The 15,812-nt window shown below is 44.8% G+C and overlaps 1 protein-coding gene across 1 annotated transcript in view; it reads left to right on the forward strand.

Moving 5' to 3' along the window:
- DMD (dystrophin) overlaps positions 1-15,812 on the forward strand; it is a 2,615,032-nt gene that overhangs the window by 1,109,029 nt on the left and 1,490,191 nt on the right. Inside the window, exons 20-21 of the mRNA XM_030202363.1 lie at positions 5,725-5,966; positions 12,459-12,639. Coding sequence (XP_030058223.1) covers positions 5,725-5,966; positions 12,459-12,639 — 423 coding nt within the window. The remainder of the gene's footprint in view (positions 1-5,724; positions 5,967-12,458; positions 12,640-15,812) is intronic.

The following is a 15,812-nucleotide window of genomic DNA, read 5'->3' on the forward strand; positions in this document are numbered from 1 at the left end:
ACCCGATGCTGCGATAGTTAACAGATACCTCGCGGACAAGATACACAACCGCACATATAGTCAACACTTAGAAGAGAAGGGTGGTACTGATATATTCCCGGCCCCCGGCATGTATGAAGGGAATTAGCAGAAACCAGGTCTCAATCATGTTCGCAGCCATCAGTTTTCTCGCCAAAGCGGTGGCTGTTCAAAATCCATCTAGGTCATTTGTTGTCACGAGACTGATGAAAGGATGGGGCAGGCCGGGAGTACCCTACCCAGGTAAAAGAAAACCCAGTACCGGCAGGGAAATGGGCTGTCTCTTTGCATCATTAGAGGAGATAAGTGACACTGAGTTTGAGGGCCGTCAAGTCAAATGTGCATTCTCATTAGCTTTGCATGGTGCTCTGCGAGTCAGTGAGTTGGTGGCTACGTACAAGCATGCCCACCATGGCATGTCCCTCTTAATACGTGACGCGGCCATTACAGCCGCGGCAACTGACCTACTTATTCGCTAATCAAAATGGATCGGAACGAACATGCCCTGTCCTGAACCTTCAAGCCGACTTAAAACAAAGACCAAAGACCAGCCTGCTGATTCATACACTATGTACAGTACCCACTCATTTAGGATTAGGGCAGCTACGGCAGTGGCAGCGCTAGGAGTGTCCATAGAGGCCATCAAAAGACTGGGCCGATGGCGACCTAATGTATACAAGCGCTACATCAGACCCATCTAGTGTATACAAGCGGTACATTGGACCCATTAAGGCATCCACAGCAAAGTGATAATGGTTGCTTGCACTGTGCTAACATGTCGCTTCCCATTATATTCTATTACAGGTATCCATATCCAGAATGAGCTGCAGCGGATTTGGATATGCGGTCACTCATCACTTGTATGTACATTAGGCACAGGGAAAGGCGGTGGGCGCATAGAAGGGCAGCAGTGAGACCGAACAGTGAGAGCCTGGGTTGTCAGGGTGATAGAGGAGCCAGGGCGATAGAGTAGCCAAAACAGGGTATAGGTAAGGGAGGGATGCTTCAGGCATTCATGTGTGCATTAAAAGTCATACGATCCCACATGACTTGCGAATAGATACAAGCCATAGCGTTAAGGCATGACCGCAGCTAGGAGGGGTGGGGGACCACGGCAAACGAGGTGTCGTTGCCGTGGCCTGTGGCGTTAGACTACAATGTTTACGCACAGCCAGCAATGGGTACACAGCAGCTTGACACATAACAGTTACAAGTTTGGGGTAACTACTGCTGCAGAAAGAGTTGTGTGGAAAATTATCAAGTTGATGCAAATGGTAGGCTTGCATGTGAGCAGCCTTGTTATAAGGAAACAACGTGTATACAGCTTGTCTCCTGGCTTGGGCGGCCGGGAGGCCTAGAACGTCATTTTGTAAATGTGGTAGGTGCCTCCTTCAACAGGAAACAACGTGTATACAGCTTGTCTCCTGGCTTGGGCGGCCGGGAGGCCTAGAACGTCATTTTGTAAATGTGGTAGGTGCCTCCTTCAACGGGAGACACCAAGTGACGTCGGGTGCTTGGAAAACAGCACAGGGGGCCACAGGGGCTTGGTACGGCTTGGCCTGTGGCCCAGAATATGCAACTACGTGTAGAAGCTGTGTACCCGGGTAGAAATGCATGCTGGCATAATGATTAGTAGAAGATGTAATGTAATTTGTTTAAGTTGTAACAATTTTGATGTTCCTGGCTGCGGCCAAAATAAATCCAATTCTATCGAAGATACGGCTTGTAGTGTGGTATTGAAGGGGGCGGGGGTTGATACGTCTGAGTGTGTGCCGAATGCCCGAGTTGAGAACCAGGCACACCCATTAAAGGGGGGCCGACCACAACCGGGCTGAAGGCCAGCGAAGACAGAAGTGTGGGGGAGGGTACAGGGAGGGCCTAGCTAGAGAGCAGAGGTAGTAGTGGGAGGGAAACAAGGGGTAGCAAGGGGAGGGGGCAGGAAAGAAGGGGAGGAGCAAGGGAGGAGGAGAGAGGAATTTGAACTGCACAGGAAGTCCTTTTGAATTTGGAAGCAGGAGAAGAGCAACGCCCACCCGCCCACCCACTTGAGAGGCAAGATTTGTCGCAGCGAGGCGTTAGACTACAATGTTTACGCACAGCCAGCAATGGGTACACAGCAGCTTGACACATAACAGTTACAAGTTTGGGGTAACTACTGCTGCAGAAAGAGTTGTGTGGAAAATTATCAAGTTGATGCAAATGGTAGGCTTGCATGTGAGCAGCCTTGTTATAAGGAAACAACGTGTATACAGCTTGTCTCCTGGCTTGGGCGGCCGGGAGGCCTAGAACGTCATTTTGTAAATGTGGTAGGTGCCTCCTTCAACAGGAAACAACGTGTATACAGCTTGTCTCCTGGCTTGGGCGGCCGGGAGGCCTAGAACGTCATTTTGTAAATGTGGTAGGTGCCTCCTTCAACGGGAGACACCAAGTGACGTCGGGTGCTTGGAAAACAGCACAGGGGGCCACAGGGGCTTGGTACGGCTTGGCCTGTGGCCCAGAATATGCAACTACGTGTAGAAGCTGTGTACCCGGGTAGAAATGCATGCTGGCATAATGATTAGTAGAAGATGTAATGTAATTTGTTTAAGTTGTAACAATTTTGATGTTCCTGGCTGCGGCCAAAATAAATCCAATTCTATCGAAGATATGGCTTGTAGTGTGGTATTGAAGGGGGCGGGGGTTGATACGTCTGAGTGTGTGCCGAATGCCCGAGTTGTGTTGCTAGTGGAATAGCAACATTCCATGTAGAATCTCCAATAGTAGCAACATTCCATGTAGAATCTCCAATAGTATCTATTTTACTGTCATAGTAATGCTTGAATGTTTTCACTTATATACACTGTCAGCTACCACATTTGCTTATTTCCCATCTGAGGAAGAAGGGCAACCTTCGAAAGCTAATCAAGAAATGTATTAAGTTATGTCCAATAAAAAAGGTATCATCTTATTTTCTTTTCCATGTTTTTACACCAAAAATGAAATCATTTTTACCTTCCTACGGTATTCTAACCTTTACATTTGTTGAACCTTTGTGTTGATAACATAACGCCCTTATTAATAGAGAAAGATGATGAACACGAGAGAAGCACAGAAAGACGTACATTATTTACATGAATACCAGTGACTGTGCCGTGACCGGTGCAGCCAAAATGAATTCCGAATGAATCTGTAATGACGAAACACTTACAGCAAAGTGTTAGCATAACAAGGCAAGGAATATTTTCATTATGCCGCATTTTTAAGCTGCCCTTGCAGATGTTAGAAGTCAAATAACATAAGCTCACATAGCAGTGCATTGCTCTGCCCTGAATTCCAGAGCTGTAAGGAAAACACATTTGACACGTAGGTTTCACTGAAGTAGCAATTGTAATATACTGGCATATAATGTACAATTAAAAAGCAGTCTAAACCAATTTGCGATGCAACTTAATGTGCAGTATACAAGGTAATAAAATTAATGGATTCACTTCAGGTTATGATCCATTTCCCTTGGGTTCAATGTGTTCATTCGCTATTTCATGAGCTGGTATAAATGTGTGCGGGGATGAGATGGTGAATCCGGGGTGCCCACGGACAGGAGGTTATGTCCTGCTGCTCTGAAGGGTTGACCGCATGTTAGGTTAGTTATTTATTTATTTGTTGCATTTGTATCCCACATTTTCCCAACTATTTGCAGGCTCAATGTGGCTTACAATGTTCCGTCATGGCATTCGCCATTCCAGAGTAAAAGATACAATTGATATTACATAAAGAACATGGATGACGTGGAGGGGCATAATCGAACGCAAACGCCTATCTCCATGGGCGTTTATCTATGAGAACGGGTCCGTGAAGGGGCGGGCCGAACCGTATTTTCGAAAAAATGGACGTTTTTGAGCTGGGCGTTTGTTTTTTTAAGCGATAATGGAAACTAAAAATGCCCAGCTCAAAAACGTCCTAATCCGAGCCATTTGGTCATGGGAGGGGCCAGGATTCGTAGTACACTGGCCCCCCTGATATGCCAGGGCACCAACTGGGCACCCTAGGTCAGTGCGGTGGACTTCAGAAAAAGTTCCCATATGCATAGCTCCTTTACCATGGGTGCTCAACACCCAACTCCCCTCCCCCAAAACCCACTACCCACAAATGTACAACACTACCATAGCTCTTAGGGGTGAAGGGGGCACCTACATGTGGGTACAGTGGGTTTTGGAGGCCTCCCATTTACCAGCACAAGTGTTACAGGTAGGGGGGGATGGGCCTGGGTCCACCTGGCTGAAGTGCACTGCGGTACCCACTAAAAGTGCTCCAGGGACCTGCATACACGCAGGCCTCTAGGACTTGTTGCTGCTATATAACATTGGCACACCAGTTGACACCTGAAGACTAATCTCTCCGAAAACGTCCTTTATTGGAATAAGCACGTTTACTCACAGTTAACTGCAGATCAGAGGTTGTGCCCCACTGACAACGAGTCTCCCTGGTACTGAGATTAGCAGTAGGTCAGAGCTGGCAGAATGCTGTACAATGCCCTCTTTCAGCCACATTCAAGGTAAGAACTAAGTTCTCTAACGTGGCTAACACATGAAAGGGATCTAAAACTGTGATACAAAAATGGCCACTACCTCATGGACTACCGGAAACAAAACTGGACACCCTCTGACCCAGTTAGCAGGGGGAAAAGCACCATGGGAGCAGGGTTGCCACATGGGCGGTTTTCCCGGCCAATTGGGCGGTTTTCCGCAACCCGCCGCGGGAAACATTTGCTGAAATGAGAAGTTAGCACCTAAGTGAAAGCCGGCTATTTTGGAGGCCTTCTGGGGTGGGGTCAGCGGTAACTCATAGCCACTTAAGTTCTGAATATTGGCTTAAGCAGGCCATGTGTCAGCCAGTGCCCCATAAACTGGATATTCGATTCCGAAGCCCAGACATGGTCCAGCATTGAATGTCTGGGAATAAAGCCCACGGCGATCAGAAAAACATTCACCACTTCCGGCTGAATATTTAGCCAGGGTGCCCAATTCGATATGTAGGTTAGAATTAGTAGGACAAACAGGTTAAATGAACTTAATTCAGGAAAACTTTGCCTTGAGTGAGCTTGGAAGAATGCCTGCTACACACAAGAGAGGTTCCAGGACGCTGGAAAAAGAGCAGCTGTAATGTCATTTTACAAGGCTGGGATCAAAGAGGAAGGGGAAAAGGTCAGACCTCTTAGCTAAATATCCGTGGAAACACTCGTGAAGCACTGTATCTGGTTAGATATCTAGACAGAAGGCTTAATATCAGCAGTGTCCAGACAGCTCCAGTACTGACCACCCTGTCTGGATACCTACGCTGAATATCCAGATTTTTTTTAGCTGCAGCAGCTGTCATTTAGAAAAAGTGCTGATCGACATGGTTCAATATTGACCTGTATTTTTACTACTTATGAAAAGTGCCCATTTTTATATTGCACTACCAGAATTATTGCTTTTATGTAATCAGATTTGTGTAAGCCTTTTATTGCTCACCCCAGTAAAGTTTTCAGAAACTCCTGGTTCAGCATCTTTTGAAGCTGTGCGTAACTTTTCAAGCGTTCTCTTAGCAGTGGCAGCAGGACTTTTCTCGTTCCATGTCCGATGAACACCTCTTACTTTGTAACAGTGAAAATCAGGATTTTAAGTCCCTTTATCTGTGTATCCAAAGGAAACGATTTCCCTTTATCTTTTAATTTTTTTTTCGTTCTAGAGGGTCTGAACGCAGACAGCATCAAACAAGCCTCTGAGCAGCTGAACAGCCGCTGGACCGACTTTTGCCAGCTGCTGAAAGAGAGACTGGCGTGGGTGCAGTACCAAAACGACACTATTGCTTTCTACTCCCGGCTTCAGCAACTGGAACAGGCGACGCTCTCTGCCGAGAGCTGGCTCAGAGCACAGGGCGCACCACCAACACAGGAGGAGATGCTGAAAGCACAACTAGAAAAGTGCAAGGTAAGTAAATGAGATGATGTGGTGCGGATGTACCGTCGTTAGTAAGGCTTGAACACCTAGCAAGGGCAAAATCATAATATTTATTTATTTATTAGGATTTATTTACCACCTTTTTGAAGGAATTCACTCAAGGCGGTGTACAGTAAGAATAGATCAAACGTGAGCAAGAGGCAATTAGAGCAGTAAAAATATTTGAACAACAATACAAAGTGTGGCATGGTGTACTACTTACCTCTCTATTTTTCCTTTTATAAGGGTTCCCTGGTTCTTTATAATCTACTAGTAAAAAAGGCCCGTTTCTGACACAAATGAAACGGGCGCTAGCAAGGTTTTCCTCGGAGTGTGTATGTTTGAGAGAGTGTGTGTGAGAGTGACTGTGTGAGAGAGAGAGAGAGAGCGAATGTGCGAGTGTGTGTGACAGAGAGAGAGTGAGACTGGGTGTGAGTGTGTCTGTGAGAGAGAGCGAGTGTGTGTGTGAGCATGAGAGTGTGTGCCAAGGCCCCCCCCTCCCTCCCTCTGAGTTCCAGGGTCGTCCCCTCCCTGCCTCCCTCCGAGTTTCAGGGTCCCCTGCATTCATCCATATGCAGGCAACGTCCTCTGTGCCCTGCCCCCTCCATCCATCCATCCATGTGCAGCATCTCTCCCCTGCCCCCTCCACCTCCCTCCGAGTTCCAGGCCTCCCTCCCTCCCCCCTCCGAGTTCCAGTGTCCCCCTCCCATTTCCAGGGTCCCCCCTCCCTCTGTCCCTCCCTCCCAGTTCCAGGGTCCCATGGAACTGGGAGGGAGGGGGACGGAGAACATTGGAGGAGTGATGTCAGCAGGTGGTTACAATCCCAGTGAGAGACATTGGAATGTTGGAGGAGCAAATTATTATATTAGATTATGAGTTAAATCCAAGGATACTTTGAATGTTGTTTTCACATGAGCGTAGCATTAAAGTATATACAGTTATTAACCAGACCTCAATATTACCACTCCTGGTCTGACACTTCCTCGGGTGTATTAACAACTTCAGAAAAAATAGACAAGCAAGGAGAAAGATAGATTTCCTGATGCAGTGATGATATTCGCGAAACAAGACGTTCTTGTCGAGGAATAAAAGATCACAAGAGAAAGAAAGGACTAGAAGATGAATAATAATGCTCTAGAAGTTTTCAGTCCACACGAATAACAAGCAATGTAAGGCACGGAAAGCCCGCTGGAGAAATCCACAGTGCATACCCACAACAAAAGGAAGAAAGCTCACAGGAGAGGAGCAGAGAGAAGAGATTGACTAACACCAGCCGGCTGGGACACATAAAAGATACAAGATAAGTGTGGGTTTTGCATAGGGCAGTACAATTACCATGAGAGATAATGTATTGGGATGTGGTGTAAAATCATTCACGGAAACGCCCCAGCCTACATGTCAGACCTGATAGACCTACCACCCAGGAATGCTAAAAAAATCATCCCGCACATTCCTTAATCTATTTTTTTTTTTTGGTACATTTGTACCCCACACTTTTTCCCACTCATGGCAGGCTCAATGTGGCAGGTAATGAAGGGTTAAGTGACTTGCCCAGAGTCACAAGGAGCTGCCTGTTCTGGGAATTGAACTCATTTCCTCAGGACCAAAGTCCACCACCCTAACCACTAGGCCACTCCTCCACTCCTCCACTTCCCCAACTGCAAAGGTCTAAATTACAAAACAACGTATGCATCAACCTTTTCCTACCTGAGCACACAATTCTGGAACGCGCTACCACGTAACTTAAAAACGACCTATGAACTAACTAATTTCCGCAAACTTCTGAAGACCCGTCTCTTCAACAAGATATACCACAAAGAGCAACAAATATGAACTCCTATACATACACCCAGAACTGTCTTTAATATCTGATTGTTAATCTACTATTATGTTCTAGTATTATCAAGTTACCCAAGACCTTTCTGTAATGCCAAATGTATATTTTCTTATGTATTTCCACCATTCATGATGTATTGTAAGCCACACTGAGCCTGCAAAGAGGCGGGAAAATGTGGGATACAAATTCAATAAGTAAATAGAGACATTAAGGGTGAATGTAATGTCCGATAGCTGAAGTAATGTGTTTTCACAGGGTGTAGAAATTTAATTTGACCAACAGTGTAACATGAATGGTTTTTCTCAGTAGGAGGTTTTTCCATTGATGTTTACATTGGGGGCAGATAAAACAGGACCTATGATAACATGGACTCCACACAGTTTCCTGGAATCCTTTTGAAAAAAAAAAAGGTTCTTTTACACCCGAGGAGGTGTCAGACCAGGAGTGGTAATATTGAGGTCTGGTTAATAACTGTATATACTTTAATGTTACGCTCATGTGAAAACAACATTCAAAGTATCTTTGGATTTAACTCATAATAGATGATACAATAAATGCAATGACAACACAATATGCGGGACTAGTGCTGGGCAGACTTATACGGTCTGTGCCAGAGCCGGTGGTGGGAGGCGGGGCTAGTGCTGGGCAGACTTATATGGTCTGTGCCCTGACAATGGCAGATACAAATCAAGGTAAAGTATACACAAAAAGTAGCACACGTGAAATCTTGTTGGGCAGACTGGATGGACCGTGCAGGTCTTTTTCTGCCATCATCTACTATGTTATGTTACTAGAACATTCTAATTGGTAGTGAGGGGTAAGGCAAAGTTGTAACATATAGATGAGTAAGAAAGTAGGAAGAATTAGAAAGTAAAGTGATTGATCTGAAGAAAGTTGCACGTGAGGTCAGAGAGATGGTTAAATATTAGCTAGGGTAGGAGTGGATAAACATGTCCCACTGCAGTATGTGCAGCCCGAGTCAATCCTTGTGTGTGTGAGTGAGACTAACAAGTTAGTTACTTCTTCCGTTAAAGGCTTGGTTGAAGAGCATATGCGTACAGTTGATTGGCAACACATCAGCAAGCGCTAATCTGCGTTTTAAGAAGTTTATTAAACTGAATAGAGGAAACAAACCAAATAAACCCCCCCCCAAAATTGAGAAGAATGAACCGTTCCAAAAGTGAACCGAAAAGATTTTGGCCAGGCACATCCCTGCACTGTAGCAACTGAAGTCAAAAGAGATTTTAGTTTGTGCACGAAAGGGTCCGTTTTTTAAAGGGATTAGGGAGGCAGTTGTATAAATTTGCACCTACAATTGTGTGTTACTGCCGAGAAAATTGGCAGTTAGGCATATAAGTGGCTTAAGTACCTTCTCTAAAAGCACTCGTAGCTGGTTTGGTGTCTAAGTGCCAGTGGGCAGAGCATAAGAACATAAGAATAGCCATACTGGGTCAGACCAATGGTCCATCTAGCCCAGTATCCTGCGTCCAACATTGGCCAATCCAGGTCACAAGTACCTGGCAGAATCCCAAAGAGTAGCAACATTCTGGATCCCAAAGAGTAACAAGATTCCATTCAGAATCTCAACATTCCATGCTACCAATCCCAGGGCAAGCAGTGGCTTCCCCCATATCCACCTCATTAGCAGACTATGGACGTTTCCTCCAAGAACTTATCCAAACCTTTGACAGTATATCAAGTGCTAATAATAAACCTGATACAACTAGACTAATTTCAGAGGAACATTGTAAATGAGGATTACACCATCTAGAAACATGGACAGTAATGACTGATAAAGACCATTGGCCCATCTGTGCTGTCACAGACCCTACACAATTTTTGTATTATGTTGGCAATTTTAATATTAATTTCCATTTGCCCAAGTGTAGAGCAAATCACTAGATATCTGAAATTCACATGCACAGTCTCAAGAAATATTAGGGAAACATTCCCTAAAACAATTATGCACCAAAAGCTTCTGCAGATTAGCATTTGTTTTTATAAGGAGGCTATTTTATTTATTTATTTTTATTTATTTATTTATTTTTATTTATTTGTTACATTTGTACTCCGCACTTTCCCCACTCATAGCAGGTTCAATGTGGCTTACACAGTAGTAGGATTACAAAGTAAAGTGTAGAGAGTACAGGCTAAGCTGAGCAGAGTAATGGAGATGTGTAGGTAGGTAAATAATATGAGGAGAAGGGGTAAGGTGGTAGGGGGAGGTGCTAGTTTTTAGGCTAGGAAATAGTCAGGGGATAGGTCAGGGGTAAGCATAGTGGGAACTGGAGGAGACGTGGTCTGAGTCATTTATTTACACAAAAAGGTTGTATTTAAGTATTTAGCAAAAGGTACGGGTTTTGTAAGCCAAAGTGGATGCTCGGGCCTAGTGCTGAGACTTTGATGGATTGGCCCGATATACTGATTGTGAACAAAACTGGATTGTGAATTGTCACCACAACTCCCATGTTGTTATTCACCAACCAGCAGAATATGAATGGGCCAAGTCAAGATAATATGACACCATAGAGGGATTGCAATGCCTGGGAGTTTTGTATTACTGGGAGCTTTGGATATGAGGGCACAGCCTAGTGTATGAAATTTAGTCTGAGCGGGATCAGTAGACTTGAAAGACTTTTCGTCTTTAGTAATTGCACACATGGCTCCTGAAACAAGTACAGTGAATCTACTTTTGCATGACATCTTACCACCTATCCGCAACCAGTTAGAATGTAGAAGAAACATAGAAACACGACGGCAGATAAAGGCCAAATGGCCCATCCAGTCTGCCCATCCTCTGTAACCCCTAACTCTTCCTTTTCCTAAGTGATCCCACATGCTTATCCCTTAATTCTGACACAGTCCTCGACTCCACCACCTCCACCGGGAGGCCATTCCACGCTTCCACCACCCTTTCCGTTAATTGTACTTTCTTAGATTCCTCCTAAGCCTATTCCCTCTTAACGTCATCATATGCCCCCCCTAGTTCCAGGGCTTCCCTTCAGTTGAAAAAGGCTCTCTTCCTGTACATTAACGCCCTTGAGATATTTAAACGTCTCTATCATATCTCCTTTCTCCCTCCTCTCTTCCAGCGAATACGTGTTGAGGTTCATAAGCCTGTCTCTATATTTTTTGTGTTCAAGACTGCTTACTAATCTGAAAATGACTAGTAGGTCGGCATTAATCAATACTACAAATGGCAAATATCAGACACTGGGTGAATCCAGTTTATTTTTCCATCTCTCAATCTGCTCCGACTTCATTCATTCTTAGTATTCAATCTTCCTTTTTTTAAAACCACATCTACCTACAGCTTTTCATCTCCCTCACCCCAACCATCCCATTCTTCATCATGTTATTCCTGTTTTTTTTGCTAACTCTTCCTCTTCCTCCCTTCAGTATTCACCCTCTTTCCCTATTTTCACTCCTCTGACCATAAGTACATAAGTAATGCCACACTGCGAAAAGACCACATCGAGCCCAGCATCTTGTCCACGACAGCGGCCAATCCAGGCCAAGGGCACCTGGCGAGATTCCCAAACGTACAAACATTCTATACATGTTATTCCTGGGATTTTGGATTTTTCCAAGTCCGTTTAGTAGCGGTTTATGGACTTGTCCTTTAGGAAACAGTCCAACCCCTTTTTAAACTCTGCTAAGCTAACCGCCTTCACCACATTTTCCGGCAATGAATTCCAGAGTTTAATTACACGTTGGGTGAAGAAAACTTTTCTCCGATTTGTTTTAAATTTACTACACTGTAGTTTCATCGCATGCCCCCTAGTCCTAGTATTTTTGGAAAGCGTGAACAGATGCTTCACATCCACCTGTTCCACTCCACTCATTATTTTATATACCTCTATCATGTCTCCCCTCAGCCGTCTCTTCTCCAAGCTGAAAAGCCCTAGCCTCCTCAGTGTTTCTTCATAGGGAAGTCGTCCCATCCCCGCTATCATTTTAGTCGCCCTTCGCTGCACCTTTTTCAATTCTACTATATCTTTCTTGAGATGCGGCTACCAGAATTGAACACAATACTCAAGGTGCGGTCGCACCATGGAGCGATACAACGGCATTATAACATCCTCACACCAGTATCTTCTCTTGCTCTTTCTCTTGCCCTCTGTTGTCCAGCATATCCTCCTTCCCTTACCTCAATCCAGCAAATCTCCCCATCACCTAGTGGTGGCCCTACCATTAGGCCACCTGAGGCGGAGGCCTAGGTGGAACTCTTGGAGTGGCATCCATCGAATGCCCGCTGTGCTCTGGCATCACCCCCCACCCTTCCGTCCTCAAATTTACCTTTTTTTGTGATAGCGGTTTCTATACGCAGCCCTGCCACAGAACCCTTCTCTCTTACGGCCCGCCTCTCTGATGTACTTCCTGATTCCTCTGAGGTAGGGCAGGGCGGGTCGCAGTAGAGAGAAGGGGTGGAGCCAGTGGCAGGCCATTCTATGTTACTTTGTAAACATGAAATACTATGTAAGCCGCACTGAACCTGCTATAAGCGGGAAAGCGCGGGGTATAAGCGTTACAAATAAATAAATAAATAAATCCAGAAAAGACTGTCTGCCACGCATGGTATTTATCTCATTACTTAATCAGGCAGGTAATTAGAGAAGGTGATTTCTTGGCTCTTGGTTTTATAGGATGAAACAAGTCGATTGTTGGCTCTTCAACCTCAGATGGAGCATCTGAAAGTCCAGGGCGTGGCCCTGAAAAAGAACGAGCAGAGGCCAATGTTTCTGGAAGCAGACTTAACAGCTTTTACCAACCATTTCAACCAAGTTTTCGCTGATCTAAGAGCCAGAGAGAAGCAGCTACGGAGTGGTAAGTGGTGCGGCCAGGGTGTGAAAGAGATTCAGAAGTTGTCGTTACAACGTGTGTTCATATGTTGCCCCAGTGTAGCTGAACTTGAGAAAGAAGTGTGCACTGAAATAAGTGGTGGCTATTTTGTGTATGATTCTCCTGCTGGTGGGGGGGGGGGGGGGGGGGGGGGATGGGGCTTTTACTTTATTTTTGTCTTCCATATTCAAGTTCTTTTTTTTTTTCTCTTTGAACTTTCTATCTTTTTATTGCTCTATTCTTCTTGTGCAAGTGTACTTTGCTTTCAAAATTCAGGTAGAATTTTTTATTTTTGTTACATTTGTACCCCACGCTTTCCCACTCATGGCAGGCTCAATGCGGCTTACATGGGGCAATGGAGGGTTAAGTGACTTGCCCAGAGTCACAAGGAGCTGCCTGTGCCTGAAGTGGGAATCAAACTCAGTTCCTCAGGACCAAAGTCCACCACCCTAACCATTAGGCCACTCCTCCACTAGTGCTACTATTGGAGATTCTACATGGAATGTTGCTATTCCACTAGCAACATTCCATGTAGAAGTCGGCCCTTGCAGATCACCAGTGTGGCCGCGCAGTACGTGCAGGACGTCAGACTCACAGAAACAGAAGCCTGCGCAGCCTTCTACATGGAATGTTGCTAGTGGAATAGCAACATTCCATGTAGAATCTCCAATAGTAGCAACATTCCATGTAGAATCTCCAATAGTATCTATTTTATTTTTGTTACATTTGTACCCTGCGCTTTCCCACTCATGGCAGGCTCAATGTGGCTTACATGGGGCAATGGAGGGTTAAGTGACTTGCCCAGAGTCACAAGGAGCTGCCTGTGCCTGATGTGGGAATCGAACTCAGTTCCCCAGGATGAGTCCACCACCCTAACCACTAGGCCACTCCTCCACTCACTGTGAGATATGCACTCATGAGCACATTTTCAGTTCATTAATGCTTCTTAAAAAATGATCATGCGCTAAATTGTTAGCAGATGCCGAAAAAAATCCTTGCAGTTGCAGAAAGAACATTCTGGACTCCTGAAGAAAAGTGCCAATCAAAGTGTAATATGGACGTGGAGGAGTGGCCTAATGGTTAACGCAGTGGGCTGAGGTCCAGGGGAACCAGGCTCAATTCTCACTGTGGCTCCTTGTGACCCGGGCAAGTCACCTAATCCTCCGTTGCCCCAGGTGCAAAGATTGTGAGCCTGTTAGGGACAAAGAAAGTATCTGTATATAATATGTATGCTGCTTTAGTTCTACCACAGAAATGTGGTATATCAAATTAATGTTATTTTTTATTTATTTATTGGGATTTATTAACCGCCTTTATGAAGAGATTCACCCAAGGCGGTGTACAGTAGGAACAATTTAACATCAAACTTACAATTTTGTTAACAGCATCACAATAGTAAAATAACCAAGAATAAACATAAATGCAAAAAATGAGGTAAATTGAAAACAGTAAATTGAAACCTAATAATAGAACAACCATGAAACAGTAACAAAAATATACACTGGAATTCAAATATCAGAGATACAATACAATGTTAACATAATACTAATGATACACCTAATAAGCAGCATTAGAACATTCAACTAACATAGATAGGATGCTACAGATTTTCTACAATATGGTTTTTACCATATAGCTGAGGGGCCAAGAGCAGATATATGATGGGAACAAGATGTGGGGTACAGAGTCAGTTGGGATAATCTTGATGATTGGTTAAATTCAAGGCAAGTTCATTGTATAGTTAAGCAAGAGATAAGGAACTGGTCTAGTCCGGGTGCAGAATGAGTGTATAGTCAGTCACCCTATGTTTTAAAGTCTTGGGAGAAGAGCCAGGCTTTCACCTGCTTCCTGAAGTAGAGGTAGTCTCGAGGTATACGTAGTCCTTCTGTGGGTAAATTCCAGAGCGTGGGGGCTACTCCTGAGAAGGCTCGCTGGCGGGTATCACATTGTAGAATTTCTTTTGACAATGGTACAGATAGCGATGATCCTTGAGAGGACCTTAAATGTGTGTAAAGGGCTAACCTATTCTTTAAGTACTGTGGCCCACTTTTTCTGAGGACCTTGTAAGGTACTGGTAGCCAGTGTAGCTTTTGCAGGAAGGGTGTGATGTGGTCACGCCAACTGCAGCCTTCTATCAGTTGTGTTGCAACATTCTGAATTAGTTGGAGCTGGTACAAACTCATTTTTGGTTTGGCTGGTGTACAGGGCATTACAGTAGTCTAGTCGTGATGTTATCATGGCATGGACCACCGTGGTCAGACTTGTCTTTTCAGTATATGGAGAGAGATTTTGAAGCTGCCATAGGTGATAGAGACAATTTTTGAAGGTTGTGGGATCAGAGTGAGTGGTGAGTCTTAGCAGTGTCCCAAGAGGCAAGCGTAGAGCTTTCAGGGACCTATAGGAGAGTTGGATAAGAACATGGAAAGAAAGAAAGAGAGAGAGAGAGAGAGAGAGAGAAGGACTGTTTCACCTGAATCAGGAGGAATGGGCTCCAGAACAACTAAGAGAGATTTTGATACACCATCGCAAGGAGTAAGGAGCGGGAGGTGGTGGAAATGAAAACGGTAACGGAATTCAAACATGCGTGGGATAAGCATAAAGGAATCCTGTGCCGAAGGAATGGATCCTCAGGAGCTTAGTCAAGATCGGGAGGCGGGGCTGGTGGTAGGGAGGCGGGGATAGTGCTGGGCAGACTTGTACGGTCTGTGCCAGAGCCGGTGGTTGGGAGGCGAGGGTAGTGCTGGGCAGACTTTTACGGTCTGTGCCAGAGCCGGTGGTTGGGAGGCGGGGATAGTGCTGGGCAGACTTATACAGTCTGTGCCCTGAAGAGCACAGGTACAAATCAAAGTAGGGTATACACAAAAAGCAGCAAATATGAGTTATCTTGTTGGGCAGACTGGATGGACCGTGCAGATCTTTTTCTGCCGTCATCTACTATGTTACTATGTTACTGTGTTCTATCATGTGTGCAATTTTGTAAACGTATGAAAGATGCTGGAGTTGGAACTGAGTGAAGTTACTCCAAGGAGACCTAAAAATGTTTCTTTACTGAAACGCTATGATCACTGTTGCAACCAGTTTACTTTGATGTAATGGACAATTTGCATTTTGCTTTTCATTAACTCTTCCCTAGATAAATACAGGAATGACCATAAAAA

The sequence above is a fragment of the Microcaecilia unicolor genome, chromosome 4, assembly GCF_901765095.1.
Source record: "Microcaecilia unicolor chromosome 4, aMicUni1.1, whole genome shotgun sequence".
NCBI classification, from domain to species: domain Eukaryota; kingdom Metazoa; phylum Chordata; class Amphibia; order Gymnophiona; family Siphonopidae; genus Microcaecilia; species Microcaecilia unicolor.